General features: G+C 40.0%; 1 protein-coding gene across 2 annotated transcripts in view; it reads right to left on the bottom strand.

Annotated features, from left to right (window-relative positions):
- syt14a (synaptotagmin XIVa) overlaps positions 1-18,036 on the bottom strand; it is a 146,499-nt gene that overhangs the window by 66,999 nt on the left and 61,464 nt on the right. For both annotated transcript variants that reach the window (XM_060830879.1, XM_060830880.1), the window contains exon 3: positions 9,845-10,122. In XM_060830879.1, coding sequence (XP_060686862.1) covers positions 9,845-10,122 — 278 coding nt within the window. The remainder of the gene's footprint in view (positions 1-9,844; positions 10,123-18,036) is intronic.

Below are 18,036 nucleotides of genomic sequence, written 5' to 3'. Positions count from 1 at the left end.
AAAGAGAAAATCTAACCATCATCCCTTAGCACTCAGTGACATCACAATCACTGAATCCTCCCCTAAAAATTGCCATCAATTGCAAACTGAACTGGACTAGCCTTAAAGTACTGTATCTACTATAGCAGGTCAGAGGCTAGAAATCTTGAAACCAATAACTCTCTGCCTGACTCCCCAAAGCTTTCTATCCATCATCTACAAGATATTATTAAGGTGTGTGTGAGACAGAACACCAGCCACCCGCAAAAAGCTTGACACCATCCAGGGCAAACCAGCCCATTTGACTGGTACTGCATTCATGAACATTCACTCCCTCCACCACCACATGTGCCATTGACAAGATACACTACAGAAATTCTCCAATTCTCTTTAGATAACACATTCCAAACACTTAACCAGCACTATCTAGAAAGACAAGGGCAGCAGGCAAATGGGAACATCGCCGTCAGCAAATTCCACTCCAAGCACACACCATTTTCACTTGGAAATATATTGTAATTTCTGCAAGGAGAATGTTTGCCAATGATTGCACAACGTTTGTAACTCCTAGATACTGAAACAGTCCACGTTCAAATGCAATAATGCTGGATAATATCCAGTCTTGGGCTAACAAATGACTAGTAGCATTCATGCCACACAAATGCTAGGAATGGCCATCTCCAATAAGAGACAATCTAAGCATTGTCTCTTGACATTCAATGGTGCTACCATCACAGAATCCCTCACTATGAACATTCTGGGGATTACCATTGACCAGAAGCTTACCTGGGCTCGCCATATAAATATAGTGGTTATAAAAGTAGGTCAGAGGCTAGGAATACTGCAGCAAGTAACTTACCTCCTCACTCCCAAAGCCTGTCCAACATCAGCAAAGCACAAATTAGGAGGGCATAGTGGATCCACCTAATGCAGATGGACTGCAGTGGCTCAAGAATATAGCTGACTACCACCTTCTCAAGGGCAACTAGGGACAAGCAGCAAATAATGGCCAGCCAGTGGTCCCCATACCCCAAGAGTAAATTTTAACAAACCTTATGACCCCTTCTTACTGCTTCAACAACCAGTAAATATGTGAACTGAAAACTCCTCAGAGACACTTTTACTTTACCTCTGAAAATTTAGTGGAAGTGCAGCAGAAACCCATTCACCTGTAAAACCAAGGGTCAGAATTTTCCCAGCTTTGGAATGGTAGGAGGAATGGTGAGTTAGTTAACAAAATACAGTGAGAATAAAATGAGCTTCTTGATACAGAGGAAAAAAAAAGTTGTATTTCCACCTAAGGTTTTAATAGGAAGATAAGCAACAACAGATTTATTTGCTTGTATTAACAGCTCAATATTATGTCATCTCGCCTTACTTATGCACAATATGTTACTTTCTCAGGCAGGGTACAGAAATTAGACTGCTACAATTCCTGACATAAAAATCTGAGCGGACACCTGGTGTTGCAGCTCATGACTTGCTCCTTGTGGAGTCAGTCTTCGACAGCATTGCTCATCAACTCAGGGCATGCTTCATGGCCAGCAACTTATTGCACCCATGCACCAATGTTGGCATCAGACATGCACCAACTTCACCAAAACCATCATAACACACATCTGATTCACGTATTATTCACTTTGGAATTCATGATAACTTTCATTGCAAAGATGCTGATAGGACACTTTGCATGCAGGGACAAGCACAAATCTGGCCCATTACAGCAGCGGGAGCAGCACAGTGCTTTTAGCTTGCTCCCTTGTCCTCACTTACCTTATGCCTACTTGGACACTCATAGCACCTTTGCCTTACCTTTTCGCCCAAGGCTGCAATTTTATATCTTCCGGCTTACAGTACTTGTGTTTTACCTTGCCTTTACTGCAGCTTGATTAAGGAGATGGACGTGTTGCTGCACGACACCATGCTATGTGAATGTTAAACTTGATAGTACATGCCAGCAGCTTACATGGCAAACAAATTGAATGTGGTTCAACCAAATGATCATGTCTCAAGGTATAAAGGGAATAGTTCTCAGTCACATCAAAGGGAACTGTTGTCTGTCAGGGGATTCAGTTGCAGTTAGTCAAAGACATTGTCGGATCTCAGTCCAGGAGTTTGGCCACGGTCTGTTGGCAACTTGGGATGCGTTGGGTCAGGGGTTCCATATCATGACAATCTGGGGAGGGGGCCACAGTTGATTCTGCAGGTCCAGTGCAACCAGTCTGAGGTTTAGCAGTACGTCAACCAGAGAACTCCACAGAGATCAGACAAGGGTCACACATGCTAGGCAATGACCATCTTCAACAAGAGAGAGACTCTAACCGTTAATATTGTATTGACTAGAAACTGAAATGAACTAGCTATATAGGTACTTGAATAAATGCAAAATACTGCAGATGCTGGAAATCTGAAACAAACTTCGAGAACGCTGGAGAAACTCAGCAGTTCAGAAGTAGTCATTCTGGACCCAAAATGTTAACTCTACTTTTCTCTCAACAGATGCTGTCAGATCTGCTGAATTTCCCCAGCATTCTCTATATTTGAGTGTACAAGTATTGTGGTGACAAGAGGAGGTCAGATGCTTGGGATTTTGCAGCTAATAATTCACCTCCTGACTTTCCAAAGCTTGTCCATTATCTACAAGACGTATGTCAATAATGCCCACTTGCCGGATGAGTGCAGTTCTAACAACACTGAGATGTACAGCTGGCTTGATTTACCACCACCACTAACACCAGTAGCAGCAATGCATACCATCTACAAGAAGAACTGGAGAAGTTCACCAAGGCTCTTTATTCAGCAACTTCCAAACCCACTACCATCTAGAAGTACAAGGGCAGCAGATATGTAGGAACATCACTATCTGCTCATTCCCCTCCAAGCCACACAGCATCCATACTTGGAGCAAAATAGTCATTTCTTCAGTGTTACTGGGTTAAATTCGGGGAACTCATTGTGGGTTTACCTTTAAAAAAATGGACTTCAGTGGTACAATAAAGCAGCTCACAACCATCTTCTCAAGGGTTACTAAGGATGTGCAGAATAGATATTGGTTCAGCCAGTAAGGCCCACATTTCGTGAATAAAATAAAAAGAAACCTCAACATCTAAGGAAGGGAGAGAATAGAGGAGTGCAGTTGGAGTTTAATCTAGATACATTTGAGGAGCTACATTTTGGAAAGGCAAATCTGGGCAGGTCTTATACACTTAACGATAAGGGAGTGTTGCCAAACAAAGAAACCTTGGAGTGCAGGTTCATAGATCATTGCAAGTGCAGTCGCAGGTAGACAGGATGGTAAAGAAGGCATTTTGTATGCTTACCTTCATTAGTCAGTGCATTGAACATAAGAATTGAGAAGACATGTTGTGGCTGCACAGGACATTGGTTAGGCCACTTTTGTAATGCTGCATTCAGTTATACAGAAACAGACCCTTCCGTCCATGCTGACCAGATATACCAACCCAATCTAGTTTCACCTGCCAGCACCTGGCCCATATCCCTCCAAACCCCTCCTATTCATATCCAGATGCCTTTTAAATATTACAACTGTACTAGCCTCCAACACTTCCTCTGGCAACTCATTCCATATACATAACACCCTCTGCGTGAAAGTGTTGCCCCTTAGGTCTCTTATGTCTTTCCCCTCTCACCCTAAACCTATGCTCTCTAGTTCTGGACTCCCCCACCCCAGGGAAAAGACTATCTATTGTCCTATCCACGCCCCTCATGATTTTATAAACCTCTATAAGGTCACCCCTCAGCCTCCGACACTCCAGGGAAAACAGCCCTAGCCTATTCAACTTCTCTCTATAACTCAAATCCTCCAACCCTGGCAACATCCTTGTAAATCCTTTCTGAACCCTCCAAGTTTCAGAACATCTTTTCGACAGGAAGGAGACCAGAATTGCACACAATGTTTCAACAGTAGCCTAACCAATGTCCTGTACAGCCGCAACATGATCTCCCAACTCCTGTACTCAATACTCTGACCAATAAAGGAAAGCATACCAAACACCTTCTTCACTATCCTATCTACCTGTGACTCCACTTTCAAGGAGTTATGAACCTGCACTCCAAGGTCTCTTTGTTCAGCAACACTCCCTCGGACTTTACCATTAAGCATATAAGTCCTGCTAAGATTTGCTTTCCCAAAATGCAGCACTTCACATTTATCTAAATAAACCTCCATCTGCCACTTCTGAGCCCATCGGCCTATCTGATCAAGATCACATTGCAATCTGAGATAACCTTCTTCACTGTCCACTACACCTCCAATTTTGGCATCATCTGCAAACGTATTAACTATACCTCTTATGGTCACATCCAAATCATTTATATAAATGATGAAATGTAATGGATTCTGCACCGATCCTTGTGGCACTCCACTGATCACAGGCCTCCAGTCTGAAAAACAACCCTCCAGTTCCATCCTCTGTCTTCTACCTTTGAGCCAGTTCTGTATCCAAATGGCTAGTTCTCCAAGTATTCCATAAGATCTAACCTTGCGAACCAGTCTCCCATTGGGAACTTTGTTGTATGCCTTACTGAAGTCCATATACATCACATCTACCACTCTGCCCTCATCAATCCTCTTTGTTACTTCTTCAAAAAATTCAATGAATTTTGAGAGACATGATTTCGCATGCACAAAGCTATGTTGACTATCTGATCAGGTCCTGGGGATTTATCCACTTTTATGCGTTTCAAGACATCCAGCACTTCCTCCTTTGTAATATGGACATTTTTCAAATGTCACTATCTATCTCCCTACATTCTATATCTTCCATGTCATTTTCCACAGTAAATACTGATGCAAAATACTCATTTAGTATGTCCTCCATCTCCTGCAGCTCCACACAAAGGCCGCCCTGCTGATCTTTGAGGGGCCCTATTCTCTCCCTAGTTACCCTTTTGTCCTTAATGTATTCGTAAAAACCCTTTGGATTCTCCTTAACTCTATTTGCCAAAACTACCTCATGTCCCTTTTTGCCCTCCTGGTTTCTCTCTTAATATACAATTCTGGTCTCCCTGCTAAAGGAAAGCTGTCCTGAAACTTGGAAGGGTTCAGAAAAGATTTAAAGGCTGGTACCAGGGTTGGAGGGTTTGAGCTAAAGGGAGAAGCTGAATAGGTTTGTGCTATTTGTTCTGGAATGTCAGAGGTTGGAGAGTGATTTTATACAAGTTTATAAAATTATGAAGGGCATGGATAGGGTAACTAGTCAAGATCTTTTTCCTGGGGTGGGGGAATCCAGAACTAGTTAGCATAGGTTTAAGGTGAGAGGGGAAAGATTTAAAAGGTGCCTTCGTGCCATCTTTTTCACGCAGAGGGTGGTGCGTGTATGGAATGAACTGCTAGAGGAAGTGGTAGAGGCTTGTACAATTACAACATTTAAAGGGCATCTAGATAGGTATATGAATAGGAAGGATTTTAAAGGGATATGGGCCAAATGCTGATAAATGGGAATAGATTAAATTAGGATATCTGGTTGAATCAAATGTCTGTTTCCATGCTGTACATCTCTATGATTCTAATACAGAATTGGACATTATGAATTACAGCATCAATGGCTACTATCAGCCTGGCTTCAATGGAGGGGTAGAGCATCATAATGGCTGGCAGAACGATGATGTAGATCTGGAGTTCAGTAAGTAGAGAGGGGAAATAAAGACTCACATGAAATAGTTCACAGGGAATGTGTGAAAACTCAAATCTGATTCGTTTAACAGAGATTGCAAGGAAGAAAGAAACATTAAGGCCAAAATGTCACCACGATTGACAACTTCAGTCTATGAGGGGATCAACCCTAGTTCAATAAAAAAAATGAAGAAGGACATGCCAGCAGTGGCACCAGGCATATTTAAAAACAATGTATTGATCTGGTGACACTAGAAAACAGGTCTACATGCTACCAAACAGTACAAGTAGTAAGTGATAGACAAATCTAAGTGACTCCATACCAACAAATCAGATTTAAGCTCTGCAGTCCTGCCACATCTAGGTTTGAATGGTGGTACATAATTAAATGACTCACTATAGCAGCTTCTCCACAAACATCGCCATCCTCAGTAATGGGGAGGCCCAGCACAACAGTGCAAAATATAAGACTAAAGCATTTGTAACAGTCTTCATGCAGAGTGCCAAGTGTTTGATTCACTTGGGCCTCCTTCAAAGATCCCTAACATCATAGATGCCAGCCTTCAGCCAATTTGATTGGCTGTGTTTGATACCAAGAAATGGCTGAAGGTACTGGATACTGCAAACGCTATGGACCCTGACAACATTCTGGCAATATACCGAAGATTTGTGTTCCGGAAGATGGCGCAATCCTTGCCAAGTTGTTCCAGTAAAGCTTCAACATGGCATTTTTTAAAAGATTCATTCAAGAATGAGGGTGTCACTAGCTAGGTCAGCATTTACTGCCCATCCTTAATTGCTGAGAGGGCAGTTAAAAATCAATCACATTGCTGTGAGCCTGCAGTTCTATGTATACCATACCAGGTAAGGATGTCAGTTTCCCTCCCTAAAGGACATTAATGAACCGGATGAATTTGCCAACAATCAATAATGGTTTAATGGTCATCATTAGACTCCAAATTTCAGATTTTTAACAAATTCAATTCAAATTCCAAGGTCTGCCATGGTGGGATTTGAACGCAGGACCCCAGATAATACCACCAGGCCATCACTTCCCCTGACATTGACCTGACCATGTGGAAAATTGCCCGAGTATGTCCTGTATGGAAGGAGTAGGAAAAATCTAATCTGGCCAATACTGCCCCATCAGTCTACTCTTGGTCATCTATCAAGTGATGGAAGGTGTCATCAAACATGTCTTCAAGCAGCTCTTGCTTCACAATAACCTGCTTATTGATGCTCAATTTGGCTATTGCCAGGGCCACTCAACTCTAGACCGCATTACAGCCTTGGTCCGAGTATGGACAACAGAGCTGAAGTCCAAAGGTGTAGTGACAATAACTTCTCTTGATATCAAAGCCACATTTGACCATGTGTGACATCATGGAACTTTAGTAAATCTGGAGTCAATGGGAATCGGCGGACAAACTTTATATCTGGTACAAATGAAGATGGTTGTTGTTGGACGTCAGTCATCTCAAATCCAGGACATCTCTGCAGGAGTTCTTCAGGGTAGTCTTCAGGAGGCTCAACCATCTCCAGTTACTTCATAAATTACCTCTATCATGAGGTCAGAAGTGGGGTGTTTGCTGACGTTTGCTGCAAAATGTTCAGCATCATTTGAGACTCCATGGATACGAAAACAGACAATGCCCAAATGTAACATGGGAGCAACATCACCAGCAAGTTTCTCTTCAAATCACACATCATTCTGATTTGGAAATATATCACCATTCCTCCAGTGCTGCTGGATCAACATCTTGTAACTTCCTCCCTAATGCTTTCTCAAGGGCAAGTAGGGATACACAATAAATGTTTGTCCAGCCAGTGAGGCCCATATCCCCATGAGTGAATAAAAGAACTATGTCAAAGATTCATTTACAGGCATGCCATTGCCATCCCCCATCATAGACTTCAAAGTCCCACTGTATCAAGTACTGTCATTTGTGTGTGATGAGAATGCAAATTGCTCCTATCACTAAGAATCTATTTTGTTTCTGATATTCCCCACACAGCTTCACTGGTATGATGACCAATGAACACTGCTACAGCAGGTATTATCAGATGCAAAGAAATAGACAAAGAATAGATGCTTCAGCGAGCCCAGCACAAGCAGCAACCTCCAGCAGCTGTTGAACAGCCTGCACATGAAAATGTTGCAGACAAAAGTCCCCACAGAATGCGGAGATGGTACAGTATTTCCTCCAAACGAGCGAGGTACAGTACCACCACTGATTGAGAATGTCCTGGAACACCATCACATAACTGTGTCATCTGCTGAAACAGGACATTGATCTGAAGGGGTGGGCAGCCATCCTACCCCAATGGCCATCAGTTGACAGCTGCACCATTTTTTAATGCAACTGGCTGCTTCCAAAGATCTATTGGGAACCTGTGCAAGTGTCTCAGTATTCAACCTACAAATAGATCAAGGTTGTTACCAATGTAACTGTGCAAGATCGCACCACTTCCATTTCCAGTGATGATGCAACTGCTACAGACTGAGCAATAGGCTTCCCTCAAGTGCAAGCAATTTTAACTGTACACAAGTCACATTGAGGATGCCACATCATAACACATCTATAGGAAATGGTTCCACTTGGTAAGTGTACAAGTCATCTTTAATCATCAACTCCATGTCTTAGAGGCCTGCCCAGTTACTCTGGAATCTATCATGATACTTATATATTTGATAACTCTCAGGTTCCTGTTTTGCTTAAACGTGCAAGATGTTTTAGAAGGCTGGCTGGTGGGCCATTATAGCTATCCTCTGCAACTTGTGACAGAAAACTCTGTTATACATCCCACTGACTGAGGCAGAGTGTAGATCCAATACTGCCCATTCTTCCACCACAGCCTTTGGAAAGGACCATCATTCTTTTGAAGATCAGATTGTGATGATTGGATCATTTTGGAATCTGGAGTGAAAGGGCGGGCTTGCAGTACATTCCAGACGAGTGTGCCACATAATCTTTCAATACTGTGCTCTCCGCATCTAGAGCAGGCAAACATGATAATGGATCCTGAAAAGCTGGGATAGCAACATTATTCTTCCGAGGAGAAAGATGAGGACATTAAGAGGGAGGAACATTGCCTACAGCATGTAAAAGATATGCACTTTCAGACACAACAAGCCAAGCAGGACTTAAAAGACACCTCATTCCAATCTGAATGGGTGAAATCATCATTTATTGATTGTGAATTTGTTGTTTTTGAAAGGTAAGCAGCACCTGTTTAATCTCAGTAACAAATGCATTTTTTTTGTTTGTTGCCCCTTCTCTTATCCTGTTATTTAATATAATTTAATGTTAACAATGGTTTGATGGCTTTACCACATGCGATGCTCCCACATTGAACAATGGCAAGATGTTAAGCTATGCTGGGCCTTATAGCCCTTCAGACAGGTTCCAATATGGTGTATTGCTTAGGACAGATAGCCTCTGTCGCTACATTTTCGTAGCTGCACTTACAATGGGAATTGATCGAGGAGCACGTAATATATATTTAGACAGTAGATTTACAAATATGACCTTCTATTTCCAATGAAGTGTCACTCATATCCCCAATGTGCTTTTAGGTGATTGGCAGTGATTGACCTAGTGCACGTGTGAGCTTTAAATATGGCACTGGCATCACAAATCCAAGAAAGACTGGCAGTGGCAAATACGTCCACCACTGGTGAGCAAACAATAGAAGTTTGGTGTTTACCCAATGAGGTGATCATAGAAAACAGAGATAAAACCCACTACAGCTCATGGAGAGACACCTTCCATTGAAATTCTCCAAAACTGACACTTAGTCAATTCTCAGTAAAATTCAGTCTGTTGTTTCTGTTGCATTTACAGTGGAACAACATGGCAGAGCAGAAGCATTTTCAAAACAAATTTTGTTCATTATTTCAATCGAAAGATAATTTTGAACATTTCTGTGAAATTCTTGCTTAGTTATTTAAATCAGTGGGTGAAGGGTATTGGTTGCTAGCTGAGCTAAATCTCTTTAAAAATTGAAAATGCATGAGGAGATTAAATTTATAAAGAAATGGACAGAAAGACATTACAGATGGTATAAAATGTAAAAATTTGCTTAATTTGAGGATGGATGAACACATGCAAAAAAACAGTATGAGGTCTTTAAATCTGTTTGCAAATCATTGCATTTCCCGGAGTTATGATGGGTACCTGAAGCAAAACATTATTCAATAAATCAGGAGGATACCTCCATTTCTATTACCTCTGGACTGAGGATGGCAGTGCTGTCGCTGGGAACATCTTCCTCATATCCTTTGTGATGGTAGCTCTCTGTCTCATGGCCTACACTTCCCTCGCTAGGGCACTTACTGTATGAACAACGTGGACTGTTGCAATCTGCACTGGAATGAGAGAGTTCACACTTGTCATCCAGTTCTGATGGTGTGTAGGAGAGATGTGGTGATCCGTTGTCATCCTGATAGGGGGGTGGTTGAAGTTCATCAAGTGGGGGTGTCCTCCTCATCCTCTGAATACAGTGTTCTAGTTAGAATAGAACATTATAAATTTATAAGAAAAAAATACTGTTACAAGTTACATATTTTACATTGCTATAATAACTGATAGAATGGGACGTTACTAATCAAGTAATTAGTTGACACCCATTTTAATTTACAGAAATATTGATATGGATACTAACAACTTCAGTTGCACAGGAGTTGGTGAAGTACAGGATAGGGAAAGGGGATTGGGTTTATGAGACAGAGTTTAAGAGAAGAAACCCAGTCATTCAGGTCTCCATGCATGCTATGAAGTTTTAACTTAAAGCACGAGTCCTCTGGCCCTGGCAGGTTTCCTGCCTGAAAGTGAGTTTGCTTGGCTTCCAATCAGCTGGAAAGTACATTTAAGGAAGACCTCAGGGGCACATAACCTCACACATAACCGCAGAGGGAAAGAACAGTCTAATAACCAACTCTGGTCCTGGAGGCATGTGTATGGGTGGTGCATCTGATAGGCAGGAACTTGGAGAGGTGGGGGGAAGCTAGAAAGAGAGTGCTCCTATTCCTCCTGGCCCACATGCAGAGCTGTGAAGGCACTCACCTTCTTCCTGTTGCTGTCCACTCCTTGCTCCAGCTGTAAAGCTTCCTGAAGCCTGTGAAACCTGGTCATCCAAGGTTAAACTGCACAGCAGGTTAAATTTGAGACTGTGAGACCTATTAACATATTTAAAATGCTAATCTTCCTCCTGGGAATTGATTACCTACATGTTCCTTGTCCCATCTTTGGAAAGCCTGGAAGCCAATAATTGGAAGTGGCTCATAATTTTCCCAATTTCGTCCTCAACTACCCCTAATCTATGTGCTCAACCATGTTAAAACTCTAAATGCTTCAGAACATTTTATTTTGTGACTTTTTAAATGCAAAATCATTTTGAATCTGTTTTGTTTAATCTCTAACAATTCTTCTGTATTTCAGCAATGGTAAAACTTGAACAAATTGGATTTTTTGCCAATTCTATAATTAGTTGGCTGGGGCATCCACTTAATTGGCATGAAGGTAGGTTTCCCAACTAATAACAACTGTAGGTGGGTTCGTAAAAGTGAAAGGCCAATCAGATTTTAAATAAAAGAATAGATAAAGCAGCCAGGTCACCATTAGTGGAGGGAGAATCCCTATACTTGGCAGCCAGCACACATATCTAAGTGGGCTAGGAGGGCCTACAGGCTCAGGCTGGCACAAGGCAGCTGAACTGTTCCACTATGCTAAGAAACTGGAAGGTAGTTAGAATATCTCAACCAGCCTCTTTTAACAATCATTAATAGGGCTTTCAATGAGCCTAAATTGGGTATGTGCATCATCAAGAAACCACCACATTGGTCGGCACCTGTATTTTTATGTCCTGGCCACCACTGTTCCCAATCTTTGCAGCATCCAAAACTTTGTCCCATTGGTCCAATTCATTCCATACTATCTAAGCTGTTATGTGCAATTGCAGTAACTTCTTAGTTTGCAAAATTGGCTACATTTCATGGTGTAAAGTAATCCATAACCTTTATGTAAATTAAGAACAACAGCAGCCTACAATGTTGAGCTCTGAGACATCTAATTTGGTAGTTTACGCACTCCCACATAACTCTCAATGTGTAATCATTTCCTACCCTACTGCTGGTTTCTTATCCACTCCAAGGGCCCTAAAACCCTGCAGCTATGACTTTAAATGAACAGCATTTTGTGTGAAGATTTATCAAAAACTCTTAACTCAATACTGAGGGACACAGATGGAGAATAGCCAGTAGGCTAGCTCCTGGAACACTTCCAAGTCCATGGTGTTCTAAAATGAGACTCTTAAACTGAATACAACAAAAAATAATTGGAAGGCAATACTGATTTGCCCATGCCTTATTGTACATATTTGTCAACTGTCTTTTTTTTTGCTTTCTTTAAATTTAAAGTATTGTGCTTTACATTTTCACCAAATAAGTAAACAGACTTTAATCACAGGCACGTAGCAGTTGGAACAAGGAGTTGGTAGAATGAATGATGAAATTCAAAATGGTTACAGTGAATAACTGCATAAGCATTTTACAATACTGTATTACTGTATCTCACTGAAAGATTTTGGGAAAGAAAATATTGTTTTATTTCTCACAAGTAATAATGAGATATTATTGCCACAAATCATTATTTCCAGTATATTAGAGAAAGGATATGATGCACTAGAGAGGGTATAGAGATTTCCAAGGACTAGAAAACTTTAGCTAGACAGAAAAAATGGATAGGCTGATGCTGACAGGAAGCTGAGGGGTCAAGATAAAGTAGATTGGAGGAATCTATTGCACTTATCAGAAAGGTCAGGTGCTTTCATTTCAAGTGATTGGGAGAGGGGTTAGAGGGAATTGAAAATTTTGTTTTTCACCCTGAGGGTTAAGGGGTCTGGAGCTATTGCCATCTTAGATTATTGAGTAGAGATTCTCATCATACTTAATAACTACTTGGATACATTTGAAGAGTTGTGACCTACAGGATTAGGGAGCAAGAGCTGGAAAATGATACTCTGTTCGACAGCTGTTATTACGCCAGTATGGACACAATCAACCAGTCAACTGTCCCTTCTGTACCTTTGAGCTCTAGAAATAAGTTGGATTTGCAAATTTATATGAACCTTATTCTGATTTCTTCCATAATTCTGCTTATTCTTATCTGAAAACAATCACAGCAGAAAACCTATACCAGCATTCACTTCTCACATTGTAAGTTCAGGTCTTCCATCTTTCAATTTTAATATCTGATCCTAAGGTAGCAGAATGCTTTCAGGCTGAATGATTCCATTTAGCCTTCTAGACAAAGCTCACTTACTTTTCACCAGCCTTATTTCCTTCCCTCATCTTGACTGATAAGCCTTCGGTACCTAATCCTTGAGCCTACCTGTCTATCCCATTTCCAGATGGTGACTAGTGTTGAGGACTTCTTCTGATTTGCTAACCCCCTGTTTCATGTACCTAATAGCAATTGTAAAGCCTCAGATCTACTGCCTGAGGCTTTATACACGTCTACATCAGAACCTCTGACCTGTCTATCTTTCATATTTGTTGCAACCTTATTGAGCAATTCAAATATTTTTCTGCACTCCTGTCTGAAAACTTCCTAAACTAGCATCAAAAGCTGATAACAAAAAAAATTAAAAATGCTCAATCTAATTATACACATGCATCATTTATTAGCTCGCTTTAATAGATAAACTCTTTTTTATAGCTCTCTGTTTTTAAACACTTTTTTTTCCAATTGCTTTTCAAATTATGCAGGTGGCACAAAGTAATATAGCATTGGGAGATAATATAAATAATTCGAAGGACAACAATAAAGTCATTGCAGATCATACATTGCAAGTACAGGTCTCTTTTGGTGCAGTGGTGATATCCATACATCTGGGCAAGAAAGTGCAAGTCCCATCTGCTCTGGATGTGTGTCATAACATGTCTCACCAGATTGATCAAAAAATAATTATAAAAGTGGGTCTGATGTACATTCATGGATGCATTACACATTATTTTCACAAACCTGAGGCAAAGTTTATCACATTGATACTTAGAAACCCCAACACAAACATCCATACAATAATTGAAATAATGTCAACAATTATAATATAAAATCATATTTATTAACTGATTCATTGTATAACTGCAGCTAATTCTGACTAAAAAGTAAGAAGTGCACAATCTAAAAGTATGGTAAAAAAAAATCTCCAGATGAAACTCAACCAAAGAATAAAGGAAACAATCAATTCTAAAGGACTGGAAAATTTACCTTTAGCATTTAGAAAATTGTGAAATAAACAAATGTTTTAAGTACTACCTTTTTTTAATAACAGTAATTGAAATTTATGCTTTAAAATAGAATTTAAAATACATATTTTTACAATGTTTAACTATATCCACTGAAGTATACTTTATGTTTTTAAAAAGCCTGTTCTTCAGCTTGATATTTTTGCACAGAGCTATGACTCTGTTAACTGAAGACAGATATTACTGTCTGACAATATGTAGCAAGCGTAATTTCCTAACAGCATTTAGCCACCTCCATTGATGAAACATCTGTCATCAACTTTCAACAACATTTATTTGGTTGCTTAAAAAAATTATTTGAAGAAAGTCTAGAGGACAAATTGCAAAAGTTTTCTTTGAGCAAAGGTTTTTTTTAAAAAAAAACTAGATGAGTTGTCTGTATGTGTAAAAGACAGAGAAAAACATACAAGACTATTTCAAAATAGCCCATTTCTGTTTACATATGTCATAGCTTTGGTTAATGTTCCAAAATATAAGTAGTCTAATATTTATTTCTCAGTGGAAAAATCAATTATGCCCTTAACAGTTTCTAATTTTAACTCCTGGCAGGAAGTTGGCAAGAACAGACAGCAATTCCATCCAGGGGTCTTGGCCAGATTGCCACCAGTGAAATGTTCACTGATTTTAGTGAAAAGCAGCTACTGGCTAGTGGCTTTGGGAGTGCTATAGATCAGTGTTGTGGAAGATGCCTGCTGGCACCAACAAAATGCTGTCAGCAGAAAGGTAAGTCAGTAGGTGATTGGTGTTGGAATGGTCTCATAGTTGAAAGACAAGCGAGAAAGATCAGAGTTCCAAATGTTTCTTGTAACCCACTAGGTATGATTAGGAAAAGGACTTCAATTCATTTAGAGGTTCCTGCTTTCTTTCCAACTGTTTCTCCCAGCAGCATCATTGCTACAGAAATCCCTATCATGAAACCCCTGGAAGTGAGTTTATGAGTGCAGGAAAATTACAGCGTAGTAAACTTCTGGTTCACACACAATCACAAATTTTGGCAGGGACTATATCTGCAGAATTATTTGTAATTTATCACATCCATACATAGGAGCAGCATGTTTCAAATTTACCTCCAAGATCGATGCCTGAAAATCAAATTCAATGCGCTATATTCATGCAGCTATGGACCTGATTTCTTACCCCCAATTGCAAAGCTCCACATCACTGGTGAAGTTATAAGTATTTTACCCCTTCAAACCTATCCTAGAATTTACTGACCCAGTTGAAGAAGAAGAATCTATAGCAATGTACAGAAATAGTGGCTATCTGGCTAGGGCACTGAGCTAGCAACTCAGTGATTGTCAGTTTAAATCTCACTAAAGCGAGGTATGAAATTGGATTCGGTAAATATGATCATTTGCCAGCTAGTATCAGAAAAAATATGGTTAAAGTGTTATTGGGTTATTGTAAAGATCTAAACTGATCCTCTCTTTTCTACAAGTAAGGAAAGTGATAGCAGTCCAACGCTGTGCAGTTGACTCAATGCCTTTAGAGTGGCTGGGAGTGACCAGTAACAAATAGCTTTGCAACATTACCCATGTCCCACGTACAATTTATTTTTTAACATCCAGCCACTGCAGAATGTTAGGTCAAAAATACAGCCTGTTTTGGATGAAACAAGTGAAATGTTAGTGTAGCATTTTCTGTCTAAGACCTGATCAAAATTTGGCAATGATGCAACTTAAAGGAGGGGCTCTACCCATTTCTGTAAGCTTCAATGCTGAGTTGTCCATCAAGGATGGAGCCAAAGGGAAGGGTGTAGAGATCAAGATAGCAGCAGGCTGCAGCAATTTTGTGAAGTCACAAGAAAGGTTCCAAATCTTCCTTACTCCACAGAAACGTAACATGTAAAGCCTATCCTTTTAAGGAATGTGGGTCAGGCAGATCAAGACGTGGACAGTGTATATGCAACACAAGTTGCTTATTTGCACAAGACTTTTAATCAGACACTTACAGCTATCATTAGGATCCATAACTGCGTATGCAAGGGGGTGCCCGGCACACTCAGAAGTAATGGGCTTCCAATTAGAAAATGAAGCTGGTGCAATTCAGAAAGAAAATTGAACAAATTGAAAATGAGGACCCTCTTGGAATGTCCCTGCCGCTGGCCAGAGAAGCCTGGGTTCAGATCCCACCTGCCCCAGAGATTAATTAGAAAAAAAAGTTAAATAAAACAAAGATAAAAATTGAAAATGGAAATTCCAAAGTCAATTCCCTGTTATTTAGCTTACTCCACAAAAAAATCCCCACCTCACTTCCCTATATAGTTCAAAAGCATTTATCAGGTTTTAATAAACTAATGGACTATTTGTAACAAATGAATGGATATACAACCAATTAATTATATACATATGCCTGCTGTGTATAACATCCCTTAGTTGCAACTCTCTTATATTTACCACACGTTTATATGGCATACATTATAGTTCTAAAATGGCAAGAAAAAAAGATAAAGCATCTTGTCAATAACATAGCACCTACTATGAAACATGAGTTGTTTCACTCTTAGAGACTATTAAGCAGGCAGCTGTATGCAGATTTATAACAACCGAGGATGTATTATAGAAAAGACTAAAGACAGCTTTTGTTTCCCTTACAAAATCTTTTAGTCCCTCCTTGAGCGAAAGCTCTCCAAAGCAATGTTTTGCAAAGGCAGTGAAAAATATTACAAGTATTTTATGTCTGAGTCTAATAACCACGCGGTTCACAACATCAATCCATGAGCCAGTGTGCATTTCAGTGGAAACATAACTTGTTGATCCTAAGATACAAAGTTTTCACGAATAAGATCAAGGTTAATGTTAAACTTGTAAGGAGGTTCACTATTGGTCTACCCAATTTCAGGGTTAATAGCAAGCGAATTGAAATTATAAACAGTCAAAAGTAACAAAATGCTAAATTTTTATTACATATTCCATGGGATGTTACTTAGCTCAGTTGGCTAGGTCTCTAGAGTTAGATGCAGAATGATGTGCTGGTTCGTGGAAGTCTGTATCTTTATTTGTCTCATGTTTGCAAAATGGTGTCTTTTAAGAAATAACCAACTGTATCTCTTTAATTGAAAAAGATGTTTATGGTCATTTGTGAGCTATGGCTAATTATATACATACAGAAAAACATCTAGGAGAGGTTTAGATTAAGTGAGAGGCTATGCAGGAAATAGGTAGCATTAAGGGTTGTATTGAATGCATAGGTTAGGAAAACAGTTATTAACTACGTAGAATATATAGTACAGAAAACTGCCAGCCTGTCCAACTAGTTTCTACTGTTGCTTACGCTCTATACAGGTCTCTTCTCAGTCTATCTGTTTCAGCTCTGTCTTTCAGAATATCTTACAATTCTATTTACTCTCATGTAGTAATGCAGTTTTGATATGGAAGTATTTAAATTTCTTCAATTACTTCCGGTAGACATGTATTCATCATTCTGAAAAAAAAAAGTAGCGTTAGCCCCCCCCCCCCTTGGTTCTATTCGCAACTATTTTATATTTATGGACCTGGGTTTTGGATTCTCCTCTTCCATCAATCTACCTATCTCAGATGCATCTAAACATGACAATATTGGTAGCTGAAACCATTGCACAGTCCTTGTGCAGATGTATTTCTGTCTTCACTTTGCAGATATTTTCCATCACGTTGTGTAACTCTACCATGTGCTGAATGGGATCAATTTCAAGTCGATCCAGTGATTCAAAACTGGGCATCCATGAATGCTTTGGACCACAAGTGTAACAAAATTGTATTCAAACAGTCTACAACCTCGCGGCTTGGCATATCTCCTACTCTACCATTACCATCAAGGCGTTGGATCAATCCTGCCTCAATGAAGAGAGGAGACCATATGAGGGGAGCACCAGGTGTACCTAGAAATGAGTTGTCAAACCGGCCAATCTACAAAATTGGACTATTTGTATGCCAAACAGAAAAGCAGTAAGTGATAGACAGGGCTATCTAATTCCATGCAATGGGTCAGATCTAAGCTCTGCAGTCCTATCCCATAGTTATGAATAATGGTGGACAATCAGAAACATAACAATGGGAAAAGGCTCCTCAAATTTCCCCATCCTCATTGGTGTGGGAGCTCAGCACATAAGTGCAAATCACTAGACAATCTTCAG

Source organism: Hemiscyllium ocellatum, chromosome 10 (genome assembly GCF_020745735.1).
Source record: "Hemiscyllium ocellatum isolate sHemOce1 chromosome 10, sHemOce1.pat.X.cur, whole genome shotgun sequence".
NCBI lineage: Eukaryota > Metazoa > Chordata > Chondrichthyes > Orectolobiformes > Hemiscylliidae > Hemiscyllium > Hemiscyllium ocellatum.
The sequence above is the reverse complement of the archived record's forward strand: the minus strand, read 5'-3'. Positions and strand labels throughout refer to the sequence as shown.